General features: G+C 56.4%; 5 protein-coding genes across 11 annotated transcripts; 4 read left to right on the top strand and 1 right to left on the bottom strand.

Moving 5' to 3' along the window:
• The first annotated feature begins 3,114 nt into the window (after nucleotides 1-3,114).
• EXOSC4 (exosome component 4) lies at nucleotides 3,115-5,135 on the top strand. The gene is made up of 3 exons (XM_069466776.1): nucleotides 3,115-3,371; nucleotides 4,424-4,630; nucleotides 4,732-5,135. Exons 1-3 carry the CDS (start codon nucleotides 3,201-3,203, stop codon nucleotides 5,089-5,091), a joined length of 738 nt encoding a protein of 245 aa, XP_069322877.1. The 5' UTR covers nucleotides 3,115-3,200; the 3' UTR covers nucleotides 5,092-5,135.
• Nucleotides 5,136-5,838: 703 nt separating this feature from the next.
• Nucleotides 5,839-9,964, top strand: GPAA1 (glycosylphosphatidylinositol anchor attachment 1). Of its 4 annotated transcripts, none has more exons than XM_069466771.1 (12): nucleotides 5,839-6,635; nucleotides 6,929-7,108; nucleotides 7,192-7,303; nucleotides 7,544-7,691; nucleotides 7,769-7,870; nucleotides 7,960-8,156; nucleotides 8,229-8,425; nucleotides 8,536-8,689; nucleotides 8,849-8,941; nucleotides 9,075-9,265; nucleotides 9,411-9,513; nucleotides 9,653-9,964. In XM_069466771.1, the coding sequence occupies exons 1-12, from the start codon at nucleotides 6,562-6,564 to the stop codon at nucleotides 9,941-9,943; spliced, it is 1,842 nt and encodes a 613-aa protein (XP_069322872.1). In that variant the 5' UTR covers nucleotides 5,839-6,561; the 3' UTR covers nucleotides 9,944-9,964. The 4 variants fall into 4 exon arrangements, with proteins under 4 accessions (XP_069322872.1, XP_069322873.1, XP_069322871.1 ...); XM_069466770.1 differs by having other exon boundaries at nucleotides 5,841-6,635; nucleotides 9,343-9,513; XM_069466772.1 differs by lacking the exon at nucleotides 9,075-9,265 and having other exon boundaries at nucleotides 9,343-9,513.
• Nucleotides 9,965-13,031: 3,067 nt separating this feature from the next.
• Nucleotides 13,032-15,571, top strand: CYC1 (cytochrome c1). Its single transcript, XM_069465874.1, has 7 exons — nucleotides 13,032-13,266; nucleotides 13,883-14,079; nucleotides 14,166-14,292; nucleotides 14,384-14,541; nucleotides 14,631-14,791; nucleotides 15,078-15,178; nucleotides 15,267-15,571. The coding sequence occupies exons 1-7, from the start codon at nucleotides 13,138-13,140 to the stop codon at nucleotides 15,369-15,371; spliced, it is 978 nt and encodes a 325-aa protein (XP_069321975.1). The 5' UTR covers nucleotides 13,032-13,137; the 3' UTR covers nucleotides 15,372-15,571.
• A 1,094-nt stretch (nucleotides 15,572-16,665) lies between these two features.
• SHARPIN (SHANK associated RH domain interactor) lies at nucleotides 16,666-20,773 on the bottom strand. 4 transcript variants are annotated; one of them, XM_069466765.1, is made up of 9 exons: nucleotides 20,199-20,772; nucleotides 19,739-19,913; nucleotides 17,960-18,097; nucleotides 17,740-17,881; nucleotides 17,547-17,655; nucleotides 17,314-17,467; nucleotides 17,118-17,236; nucleotides 16,892-17,020; nucleotides 16,666-16,816 (listed from the first exon to the last, which is right to left on the bottom strand). In XM_069466765.1, exons 1-8 carry the CDS (start codon nucleotides 20,394-20,396, stop codon nucleotides 16,931-16,933), a joined length of 1,125 nt encoding a protein of 374 aa, XP_069322866.1. In that variant the 5' UTR covers nucleotides 20,397-20,772; the 3' UTR covers nucleotides 16,666-16,816; nucleotides 16,892-16,930. The 4 variants fall into 4 exon arrangements, with proteins under 4 accessions (XP_069322866.1, XP_069322867.1, XP_069322868.1 ...); XM_069466766.1 differs by having other exon boundaries at nucleotides 16,666-16,784; XM_069466767.1 differs by lacking the exon at nucleotides 16,666-16,816 and having other exon boundaries at nucleotides 16,898-17,020; nucleotides 17,102-17,236; nucleotides 20,199-20,773.
• A 229-nt stretch (nucleotides 20,774-21,002) lies between these two features.
• On the top strand, nucleotides 21,003-24,131 carry MAF1 (MAF1 homolog, negative regulator of RNA polymerase III). The gene is made up of 8 exons (XM_069466769.1): nucleotides 21,003-21,393; nucleotides 22,130-22,256; nucleotides 22,362-22,490; nucleotides 22,561-22,726; nucleotides 22,866-22,987; nucleotides 23,072-23,191; nucleotides 23,357-23,479; nucleotides 23,602-24,131. Exons 2-8 carry the CDS (start codon nucleotides 22,174-22,176, stop codon nucleotides 23,621-23,623), a joined length of 765 nt encoding a protein of 254 aa, XP_069322870.1. The 5' UTR covers nucleotides 21,003-21,393; nucleotides 22,130-22,173; the 3' UTR covers nucleotides 23,624-24,131.
• The last annotated feature ends 53 nt before the right edge of the window (nucleotides 24,132-24,184 follow it).

Genomic DNA, 24,184 nt, shown 5'->3' with positions numbered 1-24,184 from the left:
ACCCACTGGAGTCATCCTTCCACTTTCAAACTTGGAGCGGGGGAATGTCACTTCCTAAAAGCTCAGAACGGGCTCAGTTATGGAACCTGGTAGCAGGGAAATGAACTCCCTGCTGGTGACCACTGGGAAACAGGTCCACGGAGCCAGAAAGTGCCTGGGGAGGAAAGTCTCCCTCACTTTTCCACTAGACTGTATAGACATAACAGGCTGGAATACACCAGGGCCAGAAAATATAAGAGGAACAACACAATGTCAGTAGCAGTGCAGGCTGGCAGTTTATTTTTAAAACCATAAGTTATTCTTGGTGAGGAAGGAAAAAGAAACTCATGTTCTTATACTTATAGCTTTCACCCAGAAACTGTATTCCTGGGGTTCCACCCCCAAATATAAGCTCATGGACACACACCAACTGTCCACTGTGGGGCAGCGGTGGAAACACATCCTGATACATCCACCCCATGGCTATTAAGCAGCCAGCAAAAAATGAGAGCTCCACAGGATTATGTGGAGGGATTTCATAAGGTATTTTTAAAGTAAAAAAACACAAATAAGTATGTATGAAACGATACCATTAAAAAAAATCAATCAGGCCAGTCATTGTGGCTCATGCCTGTAAATCCCAGCACTTTGGGAGGTCAAGGCAGGAGGACTGCTTGAAGTCAGGAGTTGGAGACCAGCCTGAGCAAGAGCAAGACCTGTCTCTACTAAAAATAGAAAAATTTGCTGGGTGTGATGGCTTGCACCTGTAGTCCCAAGTACTCGGGAGGCTGAGGCAGGAGGATCACTTGAGCCTAGGACTTCGAGGCTGCAGTGAGCTATGATGACACCACTGTACTCTAGCCTGGGCGACAGAATGAGGCCCTGTCTCAAACAGAACAAAACAAGACTCTCAGAATTCCAAAAGCCTCTGGATAGCTGTACGTGTACAATTGCATGTATTTGCGTATGATTTGTATGTAATAAGATGAATATGGAAAAAAATATTTATTAGTTTAAGGTTGACGGGGAGAGAGGTGTGGACAGAACCAAGAGAATGAGGAAAGTTAAAACTGTCCTACAAAGAATATGATCATATTCGGAAGAATCAACATTGTTAAAATGTCTATACTACCCAAAGTGATCTACAGATTCAATGCAATCCCTATTAAATTACCAACATCATTTTTCACAGATATAGAAAAAATAATTTTATGCTTTGTACGGAACCAGAGAAGACCCCATTTAGCAAAAGCAATTTTAGGCAATAAGAACCAAATGGGAGGTATTAATTTACCAGAGTTCAAACTATACTATAAGGCTGTGGTTATTAAATCAGATTGGTATTGGCACAAGAACAGAGACACAGACCAGTGGAACAGAACTGAGAATCCAGATATAAAACCATCCTCATATAGCCATCTCATCTTTGACAAAGCAGACAAAAACATACACTGGGCAAAAGATTCCTCATTCAATAAATGGTGCTGGGAAAACTGAATAGCCACATGTAGAAGACTGAAACAAGACCTGCACCTTTCACCTCTCACAAAAATCAAATCACGGTGGATAACAGACTTAAACCTAAGGTATGAAACTATTAGAATTCTAGAAGAAAATGTAGGAAAAACTCTTATAGACATTGGCGTAGTCAAAGAATTTATGAAGAAGACCGCTTCTGCACAGCCAAAGAAACTGTCATGAGAGGAAACAGACAACCTAAAGAATGGGAAAAAATTTTCGCATGCTATACATCCGATAAAGGGCTGATAACTAAAATCTATTTAGAATTCAGGAAAACCAGCAAGAAAAACTCAAACAACCCTATCAAAAAGTGGGCAAAGGACATGATTAGAAATTTTTCAAAAGAAGACAGAAATATGGCCAACAAACATATGAAAAAATGCTCAACATCTCTAATCATCAGAGAAATGCAAATCAAAACCACAATGAGATATCACTTATCTCCAATGAGAATGGCCTTTATCAAAAAGTCCCAAAACAATAAATGTTGGTGTGGATGTGGAGACATAGGAACACTCATACACTGCTGGTGAGACTGCAAACTAGTGCAACCTCTGTGGAAAGCAATATGGAGATATCCAAACAGACACAAGTAGACCTACCATTTGATCCAGCAATCCCATTATTGGGCATCTACCCAAAAGAACAGAAGACATTCTATAAAAAAGACAACTGCACTCAAATGTTTATAGCAACACAATTCATAATCGCAAAGATATGGAAACAACCCAAGTGCCCATCAATACATGAGTGGATTAATAAAATGTGGTATATGTATACCATGGAGTACTACTCAGCTATAAGAAACAATGATGCTATAGCACCTCTTGTATTTTCCTGGATAGAGCTGGAACCCATTCTACTAAGTATCCCAAGAATGGAAAAATAAGGACCACGTGTACTCACCATCAGATTGGTTTCACTGATCATCACCTAAGAGCACATTCAGGAATAACATTAATCGGGTGTTGGGCAGATGTGGGGGGAGGGGATGGGTGTATCCATACATAATGAGTAGGATGCACACCATTTAGGGGATGGGCACGCTTAAAGCTCTGATGGGGGTGGGGCAAGGGCAATATACGTAACCTAAACTTTTGTACCCCCATAATATGCTGAAATAAAAAAAAAAAAATTGCTAGATTTTTGTTCAGGTCAAAAAAAAAAAAAAAAAAAGAATATGATCATATGTATGTGTAATATAAACCCTGTCTGTGTTTTTTAGTTTTTAAAGTGTTTTAATAAATTTATTTCTATCAGATTTTCTTTTTTCTTTTTTTTTTTTTCCCTGTTCTTATTTCAGACAAGATTATTTTTTGAAAAGACAACTGTAAAAACTAAGCGGTAACAAAACAAGAAAACAGAGAACGCGTCCCAGCTGGGAGAACGAATGCATTTATGGCCGCGAAAGGACGCAGACAGAGACCTGCGCTTCCCTTCAGCAGGCGCTGCCTCGCGGCGACCCTTGGAGTAGACTCCAGGAGGCTCAAAGGGAAACAAAGGCGAGCAGACTTTCAAGGCCAGGAATGAGGCCTTTGCCTGGCCGCCCCTCCTCAGGAACGGAAGTGCGGACTGACCGCCGGAAGTGGCATCTCGCCGGGACCGGAAGTGGGCGCGAACAGACGGAAGTTGCGATCCCCGGGCCTCCTATAGCTGTAGTTCTCTGTCAGGGCAGCGAGAGGGGCTGGCCCTCGGGCGGCATGGCGGGGCTGGAGCTGTTGTCGGACCAGGGATACCGGGTAGACGGGCGGCGTGCTGGGGAGCTGCGCAAGATACAGGCGCGCATGGGCGTGTTCGCGCAGGCTGACGGCTCGGCCTACATCGAGCAGGGCAACACCAAGGCGCTGGCGGTGGTCTACGGGCCGCACGAGGCGAGTGGCCGTGCGCGAGCCGGGCAACTTGCGGGGCCGGGAGGAAGAATCGCGCTGCGGCGGGAACTGCGGCCGCCACGGGGCTGCCGGGCTGCCTGAGGCTCGGAGGCGTGGGAGGCGACGATCGGTGTGTCTCTGTTCACGCAGCAGTTGTTCAGTGCCGCATCTCACTCGGAGTCAACGCCGTAGTCCTTACAGTGTACCGCGCGGTGGTCCCCTTTTTATCGGTCCCTGTCCCTGCGCCTACCTTACTCTTTGCGGCTCCTCGCCATGCCAGGCACTCTCCCACTCGCTTCCTCTCCTCTCAGCTCTCCACTCCGACGTTAAGCTCCGTATGACGCCTCCCCAGTCCACCTTATCCACGTGGCAGATCCCCTCTCTACAATAAACATTTCCTTGCTTTTCTGCACCTACCACCTCAAACGTCAATTTTGCTTAATCCCCCCCCCCTTTGTTTCCCCCCACTGGAACATAAACGTCCCTGAGGACTGGGACTAACTGTCTGGTTTTACTGCTGTGTTTCTAGCGCGGTAACAGTGCCTGACTGGCAAAGACATTGAAAAAAATGTTTGCTTAGCGCATAAGCGTGGGAACTTTGCTTTCTAAGCTGAAAGATCCAGGAAGTGAATGCCACAGGGGTGAAAACAAGCATGGCACTGGTAGCGAGTGGGGGTAGAATTCCAAATAGGGTTGAGGGTTTCCAGGGAGGTGAGGATTCAGTGCATTGTAGATCAGGGGAAGGATTTGTGATTTTATTTCACACGTAATGGGAAGCCTTTGGAAAGTAAGTAAGATTTGTGTATAGGTGAGACAGAATCAGACATGACATTTGCAAACATAGGTTGGGAGGGAATGGGGCAAGGATGAGCACAAGGAAGCCAGTTAAAAGACTGCATGCCAGAGGTGGTTGGCAAGTGGCCCTCCCTTGGTTCTGTTTTGGAGGGTTGCTGAGACATTAGAAGTGGAGGGAGAGGAGAAAGGCTGAGCCGCAGAGAACTGGGGACTATGAGCTGGGAGCAGTGTGCCTGGCTTACATGTCCTTCCTCCTCCAGATCCGGGGCTCCCGCGCTCGAGCCCTGCCTGACCGGGCCCTGGTGAACTGTCAGTATAGTTCAGCAACTTTCAGCACAGGTGAGCGCAAGCGACGGCCACACGGGGACCGTAAATCCTGTGAGATGGGCCTGCAACTACGCCAGACGTTCGAGGCAGCCATCCTTACACAGCTGCACCCACGCTCCCAGATTGACATCTATGTGCAGGTGAGCCGGCTGTAGCCCTCAAGCCTGGTAGGGAAGGGTGTGATAGAAGAAGGTGGGGGTGGCAGTCTGATGGACTGATGCCCCTGGGCGGGTTCCTGCAGGTGCTGCAGGCAGATGGTGGAACCTACGCAGCTTGTGTGAATGCAGCCACATTGGCAGTGCTGGATGCTGGGATACCCATGAGAGACTTTGTGTGTGCGTGCTCAGCTGGCTTTGTGGATGGCACAGCCCTGGCGGACCTCAGCCATGTGGAGGAAGCAGCTGGTGGCCCTCAGCTGGCCCTGGCCTTGTTGCCAGCTGCAGGCCAGATTGCATTGCTTGAGATGGATGCCCGGCTGCATGAGGACCACCTAGAGCGGGTGCTAGAGGCCGCTGCCCAGGCTGCCCGAGATGTGCACACCTTGTTGGACCGTGTGGTCCGGCAGCATGTGCGTGAAGCCTCTATCTTGCTGGGAGACTGAGTACCCAGCCACTCATCTCCAGAATAAAGCCCTGTTCTAATGCTCATACACCCCTCACTGTGCTTTGATCTCCCTCCAGCATTTCCAGAACAGTGCAGAACCCTGCAGAGCCTGGCCTGGTGCTGGCTCCTGAGCGTGACCAGGAGCTGCCCCCCCCCTCCAGCCACATGAACTACATGCATACTCTTTGTAGCCTCAGGATTCAAACCCTGAAGAGGAAGGTGGAGTAGGGGTTTGGAGTGAGGGAGTCCCTGGGTGGAAAGAGCAGCATGTGTCAGGAAGGGCTCAAGGCCAATGAGCAGCGAGGTGGGGTCTGGCAAATTGAACCAGACTTTCAGACTGAGGAGTCTGTTATGTTCACCCCAGCGCATCCAGGGTCCTGAGCACAAGGGCTGAGGATGAACAAAGCTGGCTATGGGTACCCCCCAAAGAGATGTGGGGGGCCATGTCTCACATCCTATGCACTGTGTCTTGGAGCCCCTTGGGCCTTTCTGCCACTTACCTTGGGCTCTAAAGACGTAACAGACACTTGTTCTCACCTGGAGTTTTTCGTCACCTCAGACCCTGCCCGCGCCCCCCCCCCCACCCGCCCTACCACTGCACCGTCTTCCTTCATCCACCTCCTGCTCTCAGACCTGCTGGAGCCCTGACTTCCACCTCCTGCAGCCCAAACCCAGGGGCTACTTCTCCCCTAATGTGCCAGGGACCTCCCCTCCTCAGGGGCAGTATGCTCCCCACTTTCTACTGCACACACCCCAGCTCCACTGATGACTATTTTGGCCAGTAGTACTATCAGCATTTTCTTCCCTGCAGTCATCTTCTGATCTTGATAACCTCCAGTGGTGGGCTCACGCTGTGACTCCACTGGGACACCCATTGTCATTTTTGGTGCCTGACATCTGTAGGAATGGTTCTAAGCCTCTCAGTTCAAAGAAAGTCCCTTACTTCGCACCCGCTCCAATCATTCAGGCTTGCTTGGCATCCACGCTCTGACCACCACCCACTGTCCTGCTCATCACCTCTGACTCTTCTGCCAGCCTTGCACCTGGCGCTTTCTGGCTGCCCCAGAGCAGGCTGGCCCGGGATAGGGCATCTTCACTGCTCTCCTCTGGCTGTGAGGCCACCTCCCTGCCCCTTTCCGGCGCCGTGCGTGACGAGTCCGACCCTCCCGGAGGTGCTCCCAGCGGACTCCGAAACCCGGTCCCCAGTCTCTGGCCAGCCGGCGCACGAGCACCGTCCCCGTACGCTGCTCACGCCCGCAGCTTTCGGGCTGACCGCTGCTCTGGGCATGCGCGCTGGTGGGACAGAGGTGGGGCGCGACCTCTGTCCTGGGCATGCGCGTCGGCGCGGGGGTTCCCTGGGACCGGAAGTGTGGGTGGGCACGGGTTCCCGGGTCCGGCGGGAGCGTTGCGCGGGCTCGGCTGCCCTAGCTGGTGGTGGGAGAGAGCGCCCAGGGCCCTTCGCCCTGCCATGGGCCTCCTGTCGGACCCCGTGCGCCGGCGCGCGCTCGCCCGCCTCGTGCTGCGCCTCAACGCGCCGCTCTGGTGAGGCGGGACCCTGAGGGTCTCGGGCTCGAGCTGCCGCTGGTCGCGCGCGGGCCCCACTCACAGGGCCGGGGCCTCTCTGGCTGCCCGCGCCCGCCCCCTCCTACCGCCGGCATCACTCAGGGTGCTAGGCCTGGAGCTCAGCTCCTCCGTCCGGCATCCCGATGCTCGGACTCTGGGACTAAGTCCCTCAGACCCGCCCGTTAGACCCCTGGTGCAGAGGTTGAGGCCACGGGCCGGCGTCCCTCGTCTCTCTAATACTCCGGTGGCCCTCTCCGTTCTCTCTCTGACAGCGTGCTGAGCTATGTGGCGGGCATCGCCTGGTTCTTGGCGCTGGCTTTCCCGCCGCTGACCCAGCGCACTTACATGTCAGAGAACGCCATGGGCTCCACTATGGTGGAGGAGCAGTTTGTGGGCGGAGACCGCGCCCGGAGCTTTGCTCGGGACTTCGCTGCCTACCGCAGGAAGTCGGGGTGAGCGGCAAAGCAATGGGTATGGGGGAAGTAGTGGTGGCCAAAGCCAGGGAGCTCTGCTCAGAAGCTCTCTTTGTCTCCAGGGCTCTGCCAGTGGCCTGGCTGGAGCGGACGATGCGGTCAGTAGGGCTGGAGGTCTACACGCAGAGTTTCTCCCGGAAACTGCCCTTCCCGGATGAAACGCATGAACGCTATGTATTGGAAAGGGGGGCGGTTGTGCTTGGGGCCAAAAAGCACCTTGGAGGGGTGGTCTGGGCTTGGAATCATGTTGGAAGATGTTTTGGGGCCAGGAAGCTCGATGGGAGGGATGATCTGGGGCGAGGGAAATCCCTGGTGGGTGATGTAGGACCAGAAAAACGGGGGTGGGGATTGGGGGGCTTCAGCCCTGTGTTGTAGGGTTATGCTGAGGCTCACTCCCACCAATACTACATCCAGATGGTGTCAGGCACCAACGTGTACGGCATACTGCGGGCCCCCCGTGCTGCTAGTACTGAGTCCCTCGTGTTCACTGTGCCCTGTGGCTCCGACTCTACCAACAGCCAGGCTGTGGGGCTGCTGCTGGCACTGGCTGCCCACTTCCGGGGTGAGGCTCAGGGGCTGCTGACCAAGGAGGGTTTGGCCAGTGCCCCAGGCCCCGCTCACCCTGCTTCTGGTCTCCAGGGCAGATTTACTGGGCCAAAGATATCATCTTCCTGGTGACAGAACACGACCTTCTCGGCACTGAGGCTTGGCTTGAAGCCTACCATGATGTCAATGTCACTGGTACGTGCTCTTGTCCTGCCCTGGTTCCTCTTTCAGGGTCACTGACCTCATTAGCCCACCCATTGATGTTCATCTACTTGCCCCTACAGGCATGCAGTCATCTCCCTTGCAGGGCCGGGCTGGGGCCATCCAGGCTGCCGTGGCCCTGGAGCTGAGCAGTGATGTGGTCACCAGCCTCGACGTGGCTGTGGAGGGCCTCAACGGGCAGTTGCCCAACCTTGACCTGCTCAACCTCTTCCAGACCTTCTGCCAGAAAGGGGGGTTGCTGTGCACATTGCAGGGCAAGGTGGGACTGCCTGTCTGGGGGGCACCAGGCCTGTATGGGGGGCATTATCTGATCCTGTCCCCACCTTTAAAGCTGCAGCCCCAAGACTGGACATCACTGGATGGGCCACTGCAGGGCCTGCAGACACTGCTGCTCATGGTTCTGCAGCAGGCCTCTGGCCGTCCCCATGGTCCCCACGGCCTCTTCCTGCGCTACCGCGTGGAGGCCCTAACTCTGCGTGGCATCAATAGCTTCCGCCAGTACAAGTATGATCTCGTGGCTGTGGGCAAGTAAGTAGCCTCTGGTCTTCTCTTTCCATGCTCAGCAGTGTCCATTGTTAGTGGGGTAGAAATGACCTGGGGGGATCTGGTTGACTGTGACTCCACCCCACACCCAACAGGGCTTTGGAGGGCATGTTCCGGAAGCTCAACCACCTCCTAGAGCGCCTGCACCAGTCCTTTTTTCTCTACCTACTCCCTGCTCTATCCCGCTTCGTCTCCATCGGCCTCTACATGCCCGCCGCCGGCTTCTTGCTCCTGGTCCTTGGTTTGAAGATATCCTCCCTGGCTATCTGCTTGTGACTAGTCTTGGGTCCCTTCTAGGTTGGGAAGAGTTCTCCATCCTGCTTTGAGGGTGGGGGAGTGCGGGTAAGCCTTGGGTCCCCTACCCTGCAGACCCCATCACACCTCTTGTGGGGTCCTTGACTGGGCCACGCTTTGGAACTGTGGATGCAACTACACGAGGCCGGAGTGGGCCTTGAGGCTGGGGGAGGGCCTGGACCCAGTGCCCCCCTCCCCCCAGCACAGGTGATGGCAGCCCCTTCTGTGGTTGGGGTGGGATTCTGGGGTCCTGAATGGTGCTTAGCTTCAGCTACTGGGTGGTGGTAAGGGTCCTTGGGGGTCCCCTGGCCCCATCTCCAGGAGCCCATGTACCCTGCAGGGTGTGGGGCTGGCCTCGCTTGTGGCACCCCTGCTGGTCTCTCAGGCCATGGGACTGGCCCTCTACATCCTGCCAGTGCTGGGCCAACACGTGGCCACCCAGCACTTCCCAGTGGGCGAGGCTGAGGCTGTGGTGCTGACACTGCTGGCAATTTACGTGGCCGGCCTGGCCCTTCCCCACAATACCCACCGGTGAGAGTCTGGGCTGGGCAGGTGGGGGTGGGGGCCTGGGCATACAAGCAGTTGCCTGTGAACCCCTTGCTTTGTAGGGTGGTAAGCACACAGGCCCCAGACAGGGGCTGGATGGCACTGAAGCTGGTGGCCCTGATCTACCTAGCACTACAGCTGGGCTGCATTGCCCTTACCAACTTCTCACTGGGCTTCCTGTTGGCCGCCACTATGGTACCTGCTGCTGCACTCACCGAGCCTCATGGGCCCCGGTATGTGCGGGTCAGCCCCTATCTCCCCCACACCTGTGCCCCTTAACTCAGAGACCACCCTCATTCAGTACCCCTTCTACCCTACTTGGTGCCCATAACCCCACCGCAGAGCCTGCCCTAATGTTGCTCTCTTACCCAGGCCCCTCTATGCTGCTCTGCTGGTACTGACAGGCCCAGCAGCCACACTCTTGGGCAGCCTGTTCCTGTGGCGGGAGCTACAGGAGGCACCGCTGTCGATAGCCGAGGGCTGGCAGCTCTTCCTGGCGGCACTGGCCCAGGGTGTCCTGGAGCACTACACCTACGGTGCCCTGCTCTTCCCACTGCTGGCCCTGGGCCTCTACCCCTGCTGGCTGCTCTTCTGGAATGTGCTCTTCTGGAAGTGAGGTCTGCCTGCCTCAAGCACTCTATTCTGCCTTCTTCTGGGAAATAAACAAGTATCTGTTTCAGCTGTTGTTTGGGCTCCTGGCCCACTGTCTGTGTGGGGCCTCAGGGTGCAGGGTGAGAAGCCTCTGCCTGCAGGGCTTGGCATCCCTCATGCCTTTTCCGTGGAAGGGGCTGCTCTGGTCTAATTACTGGATAGCATCTCTCCCAGCCAGGGCACTGCTGGTATGGAGTGGGAGACCAGTTGCATCAGTGCTGAGAGAAGAGCCTTGTGTGGACACTGGGCCCAACTGGCCCCGGGCCTTGGACTCTGGGAAGAGGCAAGTGCAGACCCTGTCCTGGCTCTGAGTACATACTCTTAGCCCTGGAGAGTACCGCTTAGGCCCAGAAATTAGCCAAACAACTAAAAATAGAAAAAATTAGCCAGGCATGGTGGCGCGTGCCTGTAGTCCCAGCTACCTGGGAGGCTGAGGCAGGAGGATCTCTTGAGTCCAGGAGTTTGAGGTTGCTGTGAGCTAGGCTGATGCCACGGCATTCTAGCCCAGGCAAGAGAGTGAGACTCTGTCTCAAAAAAAAAAAAAAAAATTTATATATGCTATTTACTTTCTATACATCACACTTGCGTTGCAATTCCTTCATTATCATCTTCTTTTGTGTTAGATATTTTCTAGTGTACCATTTTAATTCCTTTGTTATTTCTTTTACTATATTTTAGAAGTTAATTTCTTAGTGATTGATTTGGGGGTTACAGTTGACTTTTTTAAAAATTTAAAACAATGGGCCAGCCATGGTGGCTCACACCTGTAGTCCTAGCTACTTAAGAGGCTGAGCCAGGAGCATTGCTTGAGCCCAGGAGTTTGAGGTTGTGGTGAGCTATGATGATGCTACTGCACTCCAGCCTGGGTGACAGAACCAGATGCTGTCTGGAAAAAAAAAAAAAAAAGACCACACCAAAACAAACAAAAAAAATCAATGGACCTTGATATAGTTAACATCTTAGTTTATAACAATCTGATTCTGATTAATACTAAATTAATTTCAGTAGTATTAAAAGATGTTACTCCTGTATAGGTATGTCTATATAACATTTCCTCCTTATTGCTGTTACTGTCACAAATTACATCTTTACATTAATACATTTTGTGCCCATGCACATAGATTTATAATTAATTGCTTTATGCAGGTGTTTTAAAATCAGGAGAAAAAAGGAGTTGCAAACAAAAATGCATTTATGTTTGTATTTATCTATGTAGTTACCTTTTCTGGTGCTTTTATTTCTTCATGTGAATTTGAGTTACTGTCTAGCATCCTTTCAGGCTAAGAACGCCCTTCTGTCTTATCTTGGAGGGCAGGCAGGGTGCTCATGACAAACCGTCTCAGTTTATCTAGGAATGTCTTTTTTTTTTTTTTTTTTTGAGATGGAGTCTTGCTCCGTCACCTGGGCTAGAGTGCCGTGGCGTCAGCCTAGCTCAAAGCAGCCTCAAACTCCTGGGCTCAAGTGATCCTCTTGCCTCAGCCTCCCCAGTAGCTGAGACTACAGGTGTGCACCACTATGCCCAGCTAATTTTTTGTACTTTTAGTCGCCCAGCTAATTTTCTACTTTTAGTGGAGATGGGCGGGGTGGGGGTGGGTGTCTCACTCTTGCTGAGGCTGGTCTCAGACTCCTGACTTCAAGTGATCCTCCGGCCTCGGCCTCCCAGAGTGCTGGGATGACAGATGTGAGCCACCATGCCCGGCCTAGGAATGTCTTAATTTCTCTTTATTTTTTATTTACTTATTTTTTTGAGACAGGGTCTGGCTCTGTCACCCTGGGCTCTGTAGAGTGCAGTGGTGTCATCGTAACTCCCTGCATCCTCAAACTCCTGGGCTCCAGAGATCCTCCCGCTCAGCCTCTCGTTGAGTAGCTGGGACTACAGGGGTGTGCTACGAGGCCCAGCTAATTTTTTTCTATTTTTAGTAGAGACAGAGTCTCGCTCTTGCTCAGGCTGGTCTTGAACTCCTGGCCTCAAGCAATGCTCCCGCCTCAGCCTCCCAGAGTGCTGGGATTAGAGGCGTGAGCCACCCTGCCCAGCCTGCTTTAGCCTTTACTTTCCTCTGCACAGAGCCTCAAGGTCAGTCAGAGGTAAGAGCTTAGGGTTTTTTCAGGCCTCTCCTGAGTATACCCACATCCCTACTTATGTATGTGACCTATATTCCCAGAAATATATCCGGTGTCAAAGTCCCTGTGGACATGTCATTCCCTTGCTGTTCCTTTTAAGCTTTTTGTTTAGTCTATTGTTTGCCAGGACTGTTATACCATCACCTCAGGCAGCTGTGAAGTTATGACACTTGCCTGTAATTGCCTTTCACAAACAGCCTCAGGAAAAGGATGTTGGCACTAGGCAAGCTCTGAGTGGGTCTTGTACTCGAGGTCTTCCAGGCAGACATCATACAAGTTAAAAAAACGACAGTTTTTTGTGAATGAGGACATTCTGTGCTACCTTCAGTACCAGGAACGTAGGCTGTTATTTTCAAGATTACCACTGACCTGGGGAGCAGGGTTGGACCAGGGAAAGTTAAAACACCACAAATTTCGCTGTTCTTACTGATATTCATGTTTTCTTAGATACTCCCTGGGATGCTGAGAGCCTTTGATTAATTTCTGTAGTTCGGGGAGAGTTGATTCTGACAATTTTGGTTGGTTATTTCTTGCTTTTATTGGGCAGAGGGGTGGACAAATTTTCAGAGGTCCTTTTTGGCTGATGACCGGCAGTAGTTTCTTGAGGGACTTTGGCTGTCCTGCTCATGGCTCCTGCACCTGTTTCTGGGCATAATTTGTGCCTAATAAATCCTTGTCGAATGAATGACGGAGAGCACAGGGCCAGGCCCAGCGGAGCGGGCAGGACAAGTGGGCGCTGCAACCCCGCCTGCCCGCCCTTGCCCGGAGCCGGCCCTGCCTGTGGCCGGCGCAATAGCCCCGGGAGAGCCGCCCTTCGCGGCCCAGGGCCTGTCCACGGCCATAGACACAGCCAAACTGGCATGCCCGGAGGGAAACCCGTTGTCACGGCAACAGCGACGCGACGGGGCCCGGCCAACTGTCAGTTTCCATGATAACCAAAAGAGCGCAGCGAGGCGGTGCCGGGAGCCTGACGGACGGGTCCCGGCAGGCCCGGTCTACTCCGCGCTCTCCGGCTCTCGCGAGTTTTGGGTTCGAGTGGAGCCCCAGGGGCTGACGGGAGAGGCGGCTCGCAAAAGAGGGGCAAGATGGCGGCGGCAGCGGCTTCGCTTCGCTGGGCGGTGCTGGGCCCCCGGGGCTCGGGACTCCCGGGCGCACGTGCCCCGGGTCTACTGTGCGGCGCGAGGCCCGGGCAGCTCCCGCTGCGGACTCCTCAGGTGAGCGCTGTCCCGAGCCCCGGCCTCCGCGCGGCCCCGCAGCCCTGTGAAGGTCATGGCGGGGAGGCTTTGGGCGCGGGCCGGGGCAGCCGGGACGCGGTCTCAGCCACCTGGTGCCCCGGGTCTCCTCTGCCTGCCGACCTTTGGCGCCCAGGAGCAGGGCCAAGCGTACATTCCTCCGAACCGTAGGGCGCTTTGTCCCTAGCATGAGGGGCGGCGGAGCGGGTTCGCTGCTGGGTCCGGGCTGGGGGCTTTCCCCGGAGAGTGCCCCCAGGACGGCTCTTGCCGCCGGCTGTCCAGACTGGCTCGCGTCCTGAAGTGACCCCAGCCTGACCTCGGCCAGCTGCTTGTGACCTTGACCTTCCCCCGCATCCCTTGACTACTTCGTCCTGACGCTGGCTCAGAATCCAAGACCACTTCTCACACCCCCTCCTCAGAGCCGAGTCACGGTCTAGGGGTCAGCAGCGGAAAGGACTGGGGTGGGCAGTGGGGCAGGGTGTGCTTCTGGCAGTCTGCCGAAGGTGGCCAGTGCTGGGTGGAGAGGTGGGCGTTGAGAGGCAGATCCCCAGGTAGGGTTGGGTGGTGTCCTGGCAGGCGCTGAACGGAGATCTTGCAGGCAGTATCCTTGTCGTCGAAGTCTGGCCTTTCCCGCGGCCGGAAGGTGATGCTGTCAGCGCTGGGCATGCTGGCGGCAGGGGGTGCAGGGTTGGCCATGGCTCTGCATTCTGCTGTGAGTGCCAGTGACCTGGAGCTGCACCCCCCCAGCTTTCCGTGGTCTCACCGTGGCCTCCTTTCTTCCTTGGACCACACCAGGTGTGCGGTTGGTTGGGTGGGGAAGTTTCTGAGTGGAGTGGGTGGGGTGGGATCTTGGGTGCCCCTAATTCTTTCTCTCTCTTTAGCATCCGGAGGGGTTTCCAGGTATATAAGCAGGTGTGCTCCTCCTGCCACAGCATGGACTACGTTGCGTACCGCCACCTGGTGGGCGTGTGCTACACGGAGGACGAAGCTAAGGCGCTGGCTGAAGAGGTGTGTGTGGGGCATGTGCTGTGGAGGACTTAGGGCTGGGGGCTCCCACCGAGGTGGGATGGCAGGGTTGTGAGGAGGCTCTTGGTGGCAGGTGGAGGTTCAAGATGGCCCCAATGAGGATGGGGAGATGTTCATGCGTCCAGGGAAGCTGTCCGACTACTTCCCCAAACCATACCCCAACCCTGAGGCTGCTCGAGCTGCTAACAATGGAGCATTGCCCCCTGATCTCAGCTACATCGTGCGAGCTAGGTATACGGGCTGCCCACAGGGTGGTGCTGGAGAGAGGGAGGAAGGTCTCACTTGTGCTAGGGGCTGAGGTGCCATGGATCTGGTCCTAGGCACGGTGGTGAGGACTACGTCTTCTCCCTGCTCACTGGCTACTGTGAGCCACCCACTGGGGTGTCGCTGCGAGAAGGCCTCTACTTCAACCCCTACTTCCCTGGCCAGGCCATCGGAATGGCCCCTCCCATCTACACTGATGTCTTGGAGTTTGATGATGGTGAGAGGCCCCCCCCCGCCCCGAGATTAGACCAGCTGAAGTCTTTTCCCATCCTGCCCGATGCTTTCCTTACATTCCTGGTCCCAAGAGGTCCCGCTCCCTTCTTGGCTGGGGTGTTGTCTGTGCATGTCTGAGGAGGCTTTTGGGCTCCTTCACAGTCCTTTGTGTGTCCTGGGGGTGGGTCCTAGCCCTTTGAAGCCTTGGGTAGGGGTCAGTTTCTGTTCCTAAAAGGGGGTATGCTGAGGGTATATGAGCCCCTAGCCCTTACCACTCCTCTTTGGCCCAGGCACCCCAGCTACCATGTCCCAGGTAGCCAAGGACGTGTGCACCTTCCTTCGCTGGGCATCTGAGCCAGAACACGACCATCGCAAACGCATGGGGCTTAAGGTGAAAGGGTTGGGCAAGGGCCAAAGTGGGTTTCAGGTGCTGGGAGGGTCCCTCCTACCTCCCTTCTCTGAGCCTGCCTTGTCCCCAGATGTTGATGATGATGGGCTTGCTGCTACCCCTGGTCTACGCCATGAAGCGGCATAAATGGTCAGTCCTGAAGAGTCGGAAGCTGGCATATCGGCCACCCAAGTGACCCTGTCCAATGTCTGCCTGTCATCCTGCCTGAACAGGCCCTCCAGCCCAGGAGCCATCCCGGGCCTGTTTAGGCCTCAGCTGGCCACTCAGCTAAGCTCCTCTTCATCTGGACAAGAGGGAAGGGGGTGGGAGGCCAGGCTCTAGCTCTGGATCCTCCTTCAGTCCCCACCATGGGAATAAAGTTTCTCAACATACACATTTGAGCTATTATGTGAAAGCAGTGCAGGTTTGCAGGGGACTCTGGTACCAAGACCCTTATCCTTGGAGCTCTCAGGATGCCCATGCAATATGGCCAGCACTGTCCTGCACTAACTGGTAGCTCGGACAGAGAGAGCAGAAGGTTAGAAGAAGTGGCAGCACTCATCAGGGTGCAGTGTGTACTGGCATAGGTGAAAAGGGCCTGGCCAAGCTGGACATGCTTCAGGGGCCCAGGGACCTGTGGAACAAGTAGCCAGTATTGATATTGAAACATTTGGTCTCCATCCTAATGGCAGCCAGGAGTCTCAGCAGCATTTCAACAAGGGAAAGGCCTGGTCTAGAGCAGAAGCTGTTTCTGGGCTGGGCCCAGAGGAGAGGGATGGCTCCCAGCCATGTTAAGGGATCAGGCAGGCAGAGGAGGGCACCTGGAATGTCCCACTCGTGTCCTAGCTGGATAGCTGCAGGTGCCATCCACTAAAGAGGGGCACATGGTGGGGAAGGCGTCCAGTAGGGTATCTGTCATGGAATGGCACTTCCTAGCAGTTCATGGGGCAGCTGGGTGGTGGGTCCAAGCCAAACACCTGGTACACTAGGTACATAGCAACAGCTATCTGAGGGGAGGGTAGCAGTAGTACAGGGCCCTGGTGCAGGACTCCCAGTTCCTGAGCATCCCTTGTCCCTAAGAAGGGAAGGAAAATACCATTTCCATTGTCATCTTGGCTGGAGGAATGGAGAGAATTAGGGGCCAGCCCCTACCACCGGCAAAAACTGAGTGGGAGAAAGGTGGTGCCGACAGGGCTGAAGGGAGAGGAGGAGGGGTGCAGGCCTCGGGGACCAGAGTGGACAGACAGCAGGAGACTAGTTCAGTACTGGAGGGCAGGGCTCACAGTGGCCTGGGCTCAGTATGCGGAACAACCCAGCAGCCTTACAGGCCAGCAGTCAGCAGGCAGTGGGATCCTTATAGGCCTCTGGGGTCTGCGAAGAAGAGATCCTTGTGCCATGTTCCCATGACCACTGGGACTTGGGGTCCCACTCCACTCTTCAGCCCCATCCATCTCTGCACAGAGACACCATGAAGGGGACACTCACTGGTTCATAAGTGTCTTTAATGACTCCAGCTTGTGGCCATTCCCCCCAAACCTGGTGGATCTGCCTCTGGTGAGCAGTCAGAGTGGTCCCCTGAGCAGCTCAGGAGTGAGCTGAGACCTCGGGCCTGTGAAGGAAGAGCCCTGCTTGACCTGTAATCTGCAAGGGGGAGACAGTCATTCCTGCTTGTTCTGCCTTGTCCACCCACTCACCCTTACTCCCCACCCCCGGTACCTTTGAGGGCTGCTAGGTGGAAGCTGCTGGAAGGGAGTCTCAAGTGCAGGGCCTTTGGGTGCTACACATCTCACAGCCAGGGCGGCTTGGGGTGTTGATGAAGGTGCAGGAAGGACAGGGCCAGCCAGGCTGAAGAGGTGGGGAGATAGTTGCTGCTTCCCTGTTGTCTCATGCCCATGGACACCCAGGCCCTGCCCACCCCTGCCCTACCTGGTCCCTTGCCCACCTGAGGGGGGCTGGGGAAGTTGGAGGTGATTGGCTGGGGGGCTCGAGGCAGTCCCATTGATGGGGGTAACAAGTGTTCTAGTTCCCCATCCATCTTCTCGGGGTGCTGAGGGCTGCATCCTATGGCAAGGGGTGAAGCTCAGGGCTGTCTCAGGCTGTATCCCACCTCCCTCACCCTACCCCCATCAAGGACTGACCTGGCGCTTCTCGAGGGGCTGAAAGCAAGTAGAGGAAAGCAGGGTCCCCGTCCTGCCATACCCCATAGGAGGCAAGGCTGCGCTCAGGCACACACAGGCACTGCCCGATGATCCAGCGCTGCACAGCTGGTGGGAAACCGAACTCAGAGAACACCTGGGGCCAGGGCATCAGAGCAGGCAGTGTCACCCAGGGTCCCCTGCCCTCAGCAGGGCTCCCTAGACCCTGTGCTCACCTGCTCCTGGAGGGCTGCAATGGTACAGTGGGGGTAGACTTGTAGCACAACGTGGGCAGAGGATGCGGAGGATGTAGCAGATGCAGCATCTTCAAGTGTGACCTGCAGCCTAGGGTAGAATGTGGGTAAGAGAATGGAAGGGGAACCTGGGAGGGATGGGAGGGCAGGGTGAGGAAGAAGTCCCAGGCCTTACCTGATGGGACCAGGTGGGAAGCAGGCCTCCTGGAGCTGGACACTGAGGGCCACGTGATGTTGGGCCATGATGGCTGCAGCTTGGGCTGCCCCTTTCTTGTCCCCACTTGCAATGGCCTGGGCCAGGTGCCTTGCCAGGTCATCTACAGGAAAAGGGAAGGACAGCTGTCATAGCTCGGCACTGGCTGCCTCCCCTAACCCCCCAACCTATCTGCCCTTACCTTTCTCCATCAAGTCCCCAGGGCTCTGGGGAAGGTCTGCCTCAGGTTGGGGGGCCTTGAGTGTCGGGATTTCAGGGGGACTGGGCAGAGATACGGGGCATGTTTCTGGGCCCAGGGCTGGGGTTGAGCTGCCACTGCCTAGGAGGGAAGATGTGAGATGGTCTGTAGCCTCCATTCAGGCCTCTCTGCCCTCAGGTTTCCCCCAGGACCTTTGCCTTCTGCCTCATCTGGGTCCATGCCAGGTCCCTGCTCAGGCAATACTTCAAGTCACACCTTTCCCTCCCAGCTTTGGCCCTTGCAAACCCCTCAGAGGGCCCTGCCAGACTCCTGTTGGTGTTAGACCTGCACTTGGCTTATCCTTGAGACTGGAGTCCTGAACCCTTCTGCTACTTGGTCCCATTTGTCTCTCTCCACAGAAGCCAGGCCACCTCTTCTGGCCCTTTCTGGCAGCCAGGGATGCATGCCCCCTCAGGGTGGCCTCTCCTTGGTTATACTCAGGGACCTTTCCTCTCCTAGCTCCACCATCACCTCAGAACACATGTGGGCTGCCTGCCCTGGCCATGTTTACAGAACTGGGCATGTTGCTGTCTCCATTCTTATTTTCCACTTGAGGCCTGGCCCAGTGTAATGTGGGGTCCCCACCTAATGCTGACACAGCTCCTATCATGGCCACAGGCCCTTGGTATTCTGAACTGTCTCTCCACTAAAATAAACAGGGCCCTCCAAGCATCCAGCACTGTGCCTAGCCCTGGCCCCACTGAGCCTCAAAAGTCCCTGTACCTGCACACACTTGCCTCAGGGCTTTTGTATTTGCTACTCCCTTGGCCACATGGTTCATGCCACGACCTTCAAATTTCACTCACAGGTTCCCTTCTCCATGAGGCCTTCCCTGCCACCCTATTTTAAATAGCACCCTTCCCTTCTTGCTCCTATACCATTTAACAGAAATTCAATGTACTTATATGTTGCCTTCCTTCTAGAAATACAAGCTCAAAGAGGACGGGGAAGGATTTGAGGTTTTGTTCATAAGTGCCTAGTATAAAGCAGGTGCAGAACACACAGATTCAGTGAACAATGAAAAGAGGCCCTTTATCTTTCTAAACTCTGAGGTGCCCAGGCCTTTCCTACACCCCACGGTCTGTCTTCCTACCGCTCTGGCAGCTCTTCCTCCATCTCATTTGTGAGCTGTCCTTCCTCTCCCTGGCTGGACCCTCTCTCTTCTCTTTCTCCTGGTGACCCTTGTTGACCTCTCCTCCCAATCTTCACCTCTCCAGAAACCCGGCTCCAGCTCAGATGTGTGAGAACCCAGCCACCTCCATGTCCTCCCACACAGGCCCTGTACTAGCAAGCCCCGCACTACCTGGTCCCTCCATCTTTCTCAGGCTCAACTGCTACCTTTTCCATTTAAACAGCCATGAAGCCCAGCTAACTTCATTTTCTAAGCCTCTCTGGAAACATCCTTCTCTCTAGCCCTATGGACACCAACCCACCTGACTGCAGAAGTCTCAGTTTTCAGCAGCAAATATCTGAGCCTGTCATTCTTCCACTGCTCTGGAGATAATCCACCTCCTCACTGGAGCCTCAGGCCTTGCTTGCTCTGCCTTTCCACATTTGTCTGGTATTCCAGGCTCCAGCCTCCCAACCCCTTCTCCTTTTCTCCACTTTCTCATTCATGGGAGCCTTTCCAGACCCCCAGAGTGGGAAGGTGGGCCCAGCTTTGCCACCCAGGACTGAGGGGCCAGGGCTACTCCAAATGAGTCGCCACTCCAAAGCACTGACCATTCTGTCCCTCCACGGTGGTACCTCGGACCAGGGCTGCCCAGCGCTGGGCGTCCTGAGAGTTGAGGAAGTGCAGGCTGAGGGTTCCAGGCCCTCCTGGTGGAGGCTGCAGCTCATGCTGGATGGGGCCGCGGATGGTGTAGGACACGGACTCCAAGGGCCACTCCAAACTGACCTGAGGATGGGGGGAGCCACCACACACACATGATGAGCAAAGAAATATAAGGTCACGTTTATAGGCCACGTACAAAGTCCTGAGCTCTTTACGCTTATCAAATCCTCACAATAGTCCCGTAAAGTAGGTAACGGCATTACATCCATTTTACGTACAAGAAACCAGAAGCAAAGAAAATAACTGCTGAAGAGCATCCAGCTGACAAGCAGAGGGGCCTGGCCCTCGGGCTCCGCGCCCCCCATGGGGAGATCCGACTGAGTGCGTGCCCCCTGCGCCCCAACTCACCGCCCCGGGGCCCGCGCCCAGCAACTCCAGCCGGAAGCGCCCCGGCCGCTCGGGGTCTGCGCTCAGCTGCAGCCTCCTCAGCTGCGCCTCCGCGTCCGGCCCGGAGCCCAGCGGCCTCACTGCGGCGTGCACAGCCAGGAGCACTGCGGCCGAGCTTGGGTCCGAGCCGGCCGCCGCCCCGCCCGCAGGCGGCGCCATCTCCGGTCCGGCCTGGTTCCGGCCCTCCGAGCCAGCTTCCGTGGGATCCGGCCGCTGAGCGCCTCTGCCGGCCAGAAACCGGAGTTTCGAGCTTGGGGTTCCGGGCGCAGCCAGAGCGTCGGCGCCCAGTACAGGACTCAGTGCCGCGCACCCGCCGAGCCTGACTCGTCTGCTTTGCCCAGGAATGGGCACGGCCCGCGGCGGTTGGCCGAGGCGGTCACATTTGAGTTGGTGCTCGGAGGCAAAGAATCAGGGACCGAAGCACCGGCCACAACTGGAGAATGGCCGCGACCTCTTCGCCCGAGAGGCTCGGGCAGGCGGAGGCTGCAGCCCAGCGGGTAACCACAACGCGGTACTGGAGCCACACGCCGCGCCTGCGGCAGCAGCCCCCGGCAGCCCCCGCCTCCCTGGGAAGGGGGCCAGCCCCCCCCCAGGGGGCGGGGCCAACGAGGCTGCGACCAGTGAGCGCTGGGGGGGAGGCGGGCTTGTACGGCGAGGAGAGTGACAGACAGCCTCCTGAGCCAGTGGGAGTAGAAGGCAGGACTGAGCGGCGGGTACCATCCCCAATGGCTACTCGGGTTCCCGATCCCAGAGGCTGGAGCCAGCCATTCAGAAGCGTGGGGCTGGGCCTGGCGGACGCTTGTTGTTGTCCGGCCGGGGAGGCGGAGGTCGCTCGTTCGCTCGGTCGCTCGCTGACTCGCCGGGGCGCTCTGTGGCGGTCAGCGGCAGGTCGGTCGCGAGGGCGGGCGCTGTGCAGGGGGGCGAGGCTATGTTGCGGCGGCAGCCCGGACGGGCCGGCAGGGCCGGGAGTAACGGGACGTCGCCGCGGAGCTTCTTCCCCCGGATGCAGTGCGGCCCAAGAGGAGGCCGCGGCGCCGCCCTCCGGTCCTGAGGAGCCCGCGTTACGCCGAGCCTGCCCCGCCTGCGCACCGGTATCGACGCCGAGCGATCCGGCCCGGCCCAGCCCGGCGTAGCCCGGTCAGCCTAGCCCAGGCAGGTGGGTGTCTGCCCGCTGCCCCGCGCCGTCTCGGGCGGCCGGAACTGCGGCCCCCAGCAGGCCTCGCGCGGCGCGCTGCCTCCTGGGACTTGTAGTTCCGCCACTGTTCGGCGGGCGCCCCTAACCCCGGCGCGCGGGCGCGGCCTGGCGGACTTCGCGGGGCCTCCCTTCGCTCCATAGCGTCCGGAGAAACTAAGTGCTTTTGCAGAGTAGAGCGGAGGAGCCTATGGGCTTCCACTCCCCCTTGCCAGAAAGCAGCCAGAACAGGGAAAGAGCTTGTCCAGGTGACCGCAGGTCTCAGAGCCCCAGGTGTCCTGGTTCTCAACTGGGATGCGGGTTCTTACCTAGGCTGAGGAGCCCAGTTCGGCCTGAGGGGGACTGTAGCGGGAGTCATGTCCCTCGCGGGCTCAAAATGACCCCCACGGTGGGTGGGGCTCTTTCCTCATGGGAATGGGGAACGTTGAGGAAGAGACTAAGCCCCAGGGTGAGAGGATCCAAGGGAGGCCTCTCAACCTGGTCCCAGAACTTAGCGGCTTGCAGGGGGCGTGGCTGAGCTTGAGCCTGCACTTGCCACTCTCAGGTAAGGGGATCTCATCAGTTAGCAGACCAGGAGAGGGAGAGGACCTGTGTGGAACCAGACTCGGTTTGTTTACAGCACCTCTGCTTCGGGGGTAGGAGGGCTGAAGGCAGAGCCCATGGGGCCAGATATCCATAGCCTGGCCTCCCACATCCTTAGGCAGCACTAGCCCCTCTGGAGCACAGAACCCCTTCCCCAAGGACATGAAGCTGTTGGAGAACTCGAGCTTTGAGGCCATCAATTCGCAGCTGACTGTGGAGACCGGAGATGCCCACATCATCGGCAGGTGAGGCCGGAGGTTCTGGAAGCTGGCATTTCAGAGGTCACTCTGCCCTGGCCTCTCAATCAAATCTGGGAGGCAGTGTTCCATGGTCCTGCCTGCATCCCATAGGATTGAGAGCTACTCATGTAAGATGGCAGGAGACGACAAACACATGTTCAAGCAGTTCTGCCAGGAGGGCCAGCCCCATGTGCTGGAGGCACTTTCCCCACCCCAGACTTCGGGCCTTAGCCCCAGCAGGTAAGCCAAGGTGGAGTCTGCCCCTGGGGGATTGTAGGGTGGTGGGCTGGGCTGATGCTTGTCTCTGCAGACTGAGCAAGAGCCAAGGTGGTGAGGATGAGGGCCCCCTTAGTGACAAGTGCAGCCGCAAGACCCTCTTCTACCTGATTGCCACACTCAACGAGTCCTTCAGGCCTGACTATGACTTCAGCACAGCCCGCAGCCATGAGTTCAGCCGGGAGCCCAGCCTCAGTTGGGTGAGGGTCAGGTGAAGGGAAGGGAGCCACAACCCCACAGCCATCCCACTGCCCTCCCCCATTTTTGGTCATCCCTGGGTTCCACCCAGTCCAGCTTGCTGTCCAGGGCCCTTGTCAGCCTGACTGTGACCTGCCCTAGGTGGTGAATGCAGTCAACTGCAGTCTGTTCTCAGCTGTGCGAGAGGACTTCAAGGCCCTGAAGCCGCAGCTGTGGAATGCAGTGGATGAGGAGATCTGCTTGGCAGAATGTGACATCTATAGGTGGGCTGGCATCCCTGCAGGTGGGCCCCCCAGGTGTGTGTGGCACTTGGGGCCTCATGCTACTTCTCACACCACACTTCCCAGCTATAACCCAGACTTAGACTCAGACCCCTTTGGGGAGGATGGCAGCCTTTGGTCCTTCAACTACTTCTTCTACAACAAGCGCCTCAAGCGAATTGTCTTCTTCAGCTGCCGCTCCATCAGGTGGGCACCATCTGTCTCCCTTCCCCACCCCAACTCCCTGTTAGGCCCACACAATTTCCCCAGCTGTGCCCACCTGCTCTTACTTTGTCCTCCCTGGACATCCTCTCTGGAGCAAGGCAGGCCTAGGGTAGGCGGTCCTAAGACAGGTTTCCCCTTCGCCCCCAGTGGCTCCACCTACACACCCTCAGAGGCAGGCAATGAGCTGGACATGGAACTGGGGGAGGAAGTGGAGGAAGAAGGTGGAGGCAGTGAGAGCAGGGCCGAGGACACCAGCACCAAGGAGGACAGGTATGTGACGGCGGCTGTGACCCGGGTCCTTGGAACCTGTAGTGGGTGTGACAGGGTGGCGGCCCTCTATCTGGTCTCAGTGGTAGCTCCTCAAGGCCTGCTGTATGCCAACCCTTGCCCAGGGTCCCAGTGATGTGTATGTGATGCGGAGCAGAGGCCTCAGCTTCATCCAGCTTCAGCCAATGCCTGGACCTGCCCACCTGAGAGGCCCCAGGGCCTCCCCAGCTGCTGGCCAGACCCTGGCGCTGCCACAGTCCCAGCGCTGCCCAAGGCCACACCTGCCTGGCCCTTTGGCTCCAGCCTATGGATGTCCACTCACCCCTACAGGCTGCTGCTGCCCATGCTGTGGCTGGACAAGATGGCACGGGGCCTGGGGGGAAGAGCGACTGCCTGCCTGCCCAAACGAACTGCCACAGGCAGGGACAGCTGGACCACAGAGTTTATTTTTGTATTTTGTACTGGGCCTGCACACTCCAGGCCAAAGGGCCTATGGCCTGAGGCCCCGTAAGCAGGCCCCAGCGGTCACCGGCTCTGGTCTTGGGCTGGCCCCTGGCGCCCACCTGTACCCCCCCCACCTCGCCCGTTTGACCGCGTGCACTGAGTGTCACTTTGCTGCAGCTCATTCGTTTCCAATAAAAGTTTGTGTGATTTAGTGTGGCCCTGGATGTGGCTTGGGGGTGGGGCCTGCGTCGTGGGTGTGGCCGA

This window comes from Eulemur rufifrons, chromosome 3, assembly GCF_041146395.1.
Source record: "Eulemur rufifrons isolate Redbay chromosome 3, OSU_ERuf_1, whole genome shotgun sequence".
In the NCBI taxonomy this organism is placed as follows: Eukaryota; Metazoa; Chordata; class Mammalia; order Primates; family Lemuridae; genus Eulemur; species Eulemur rufifrons.
This window is presented reverse-complemented; position numbering and strand designations above follow the sequence as displayed.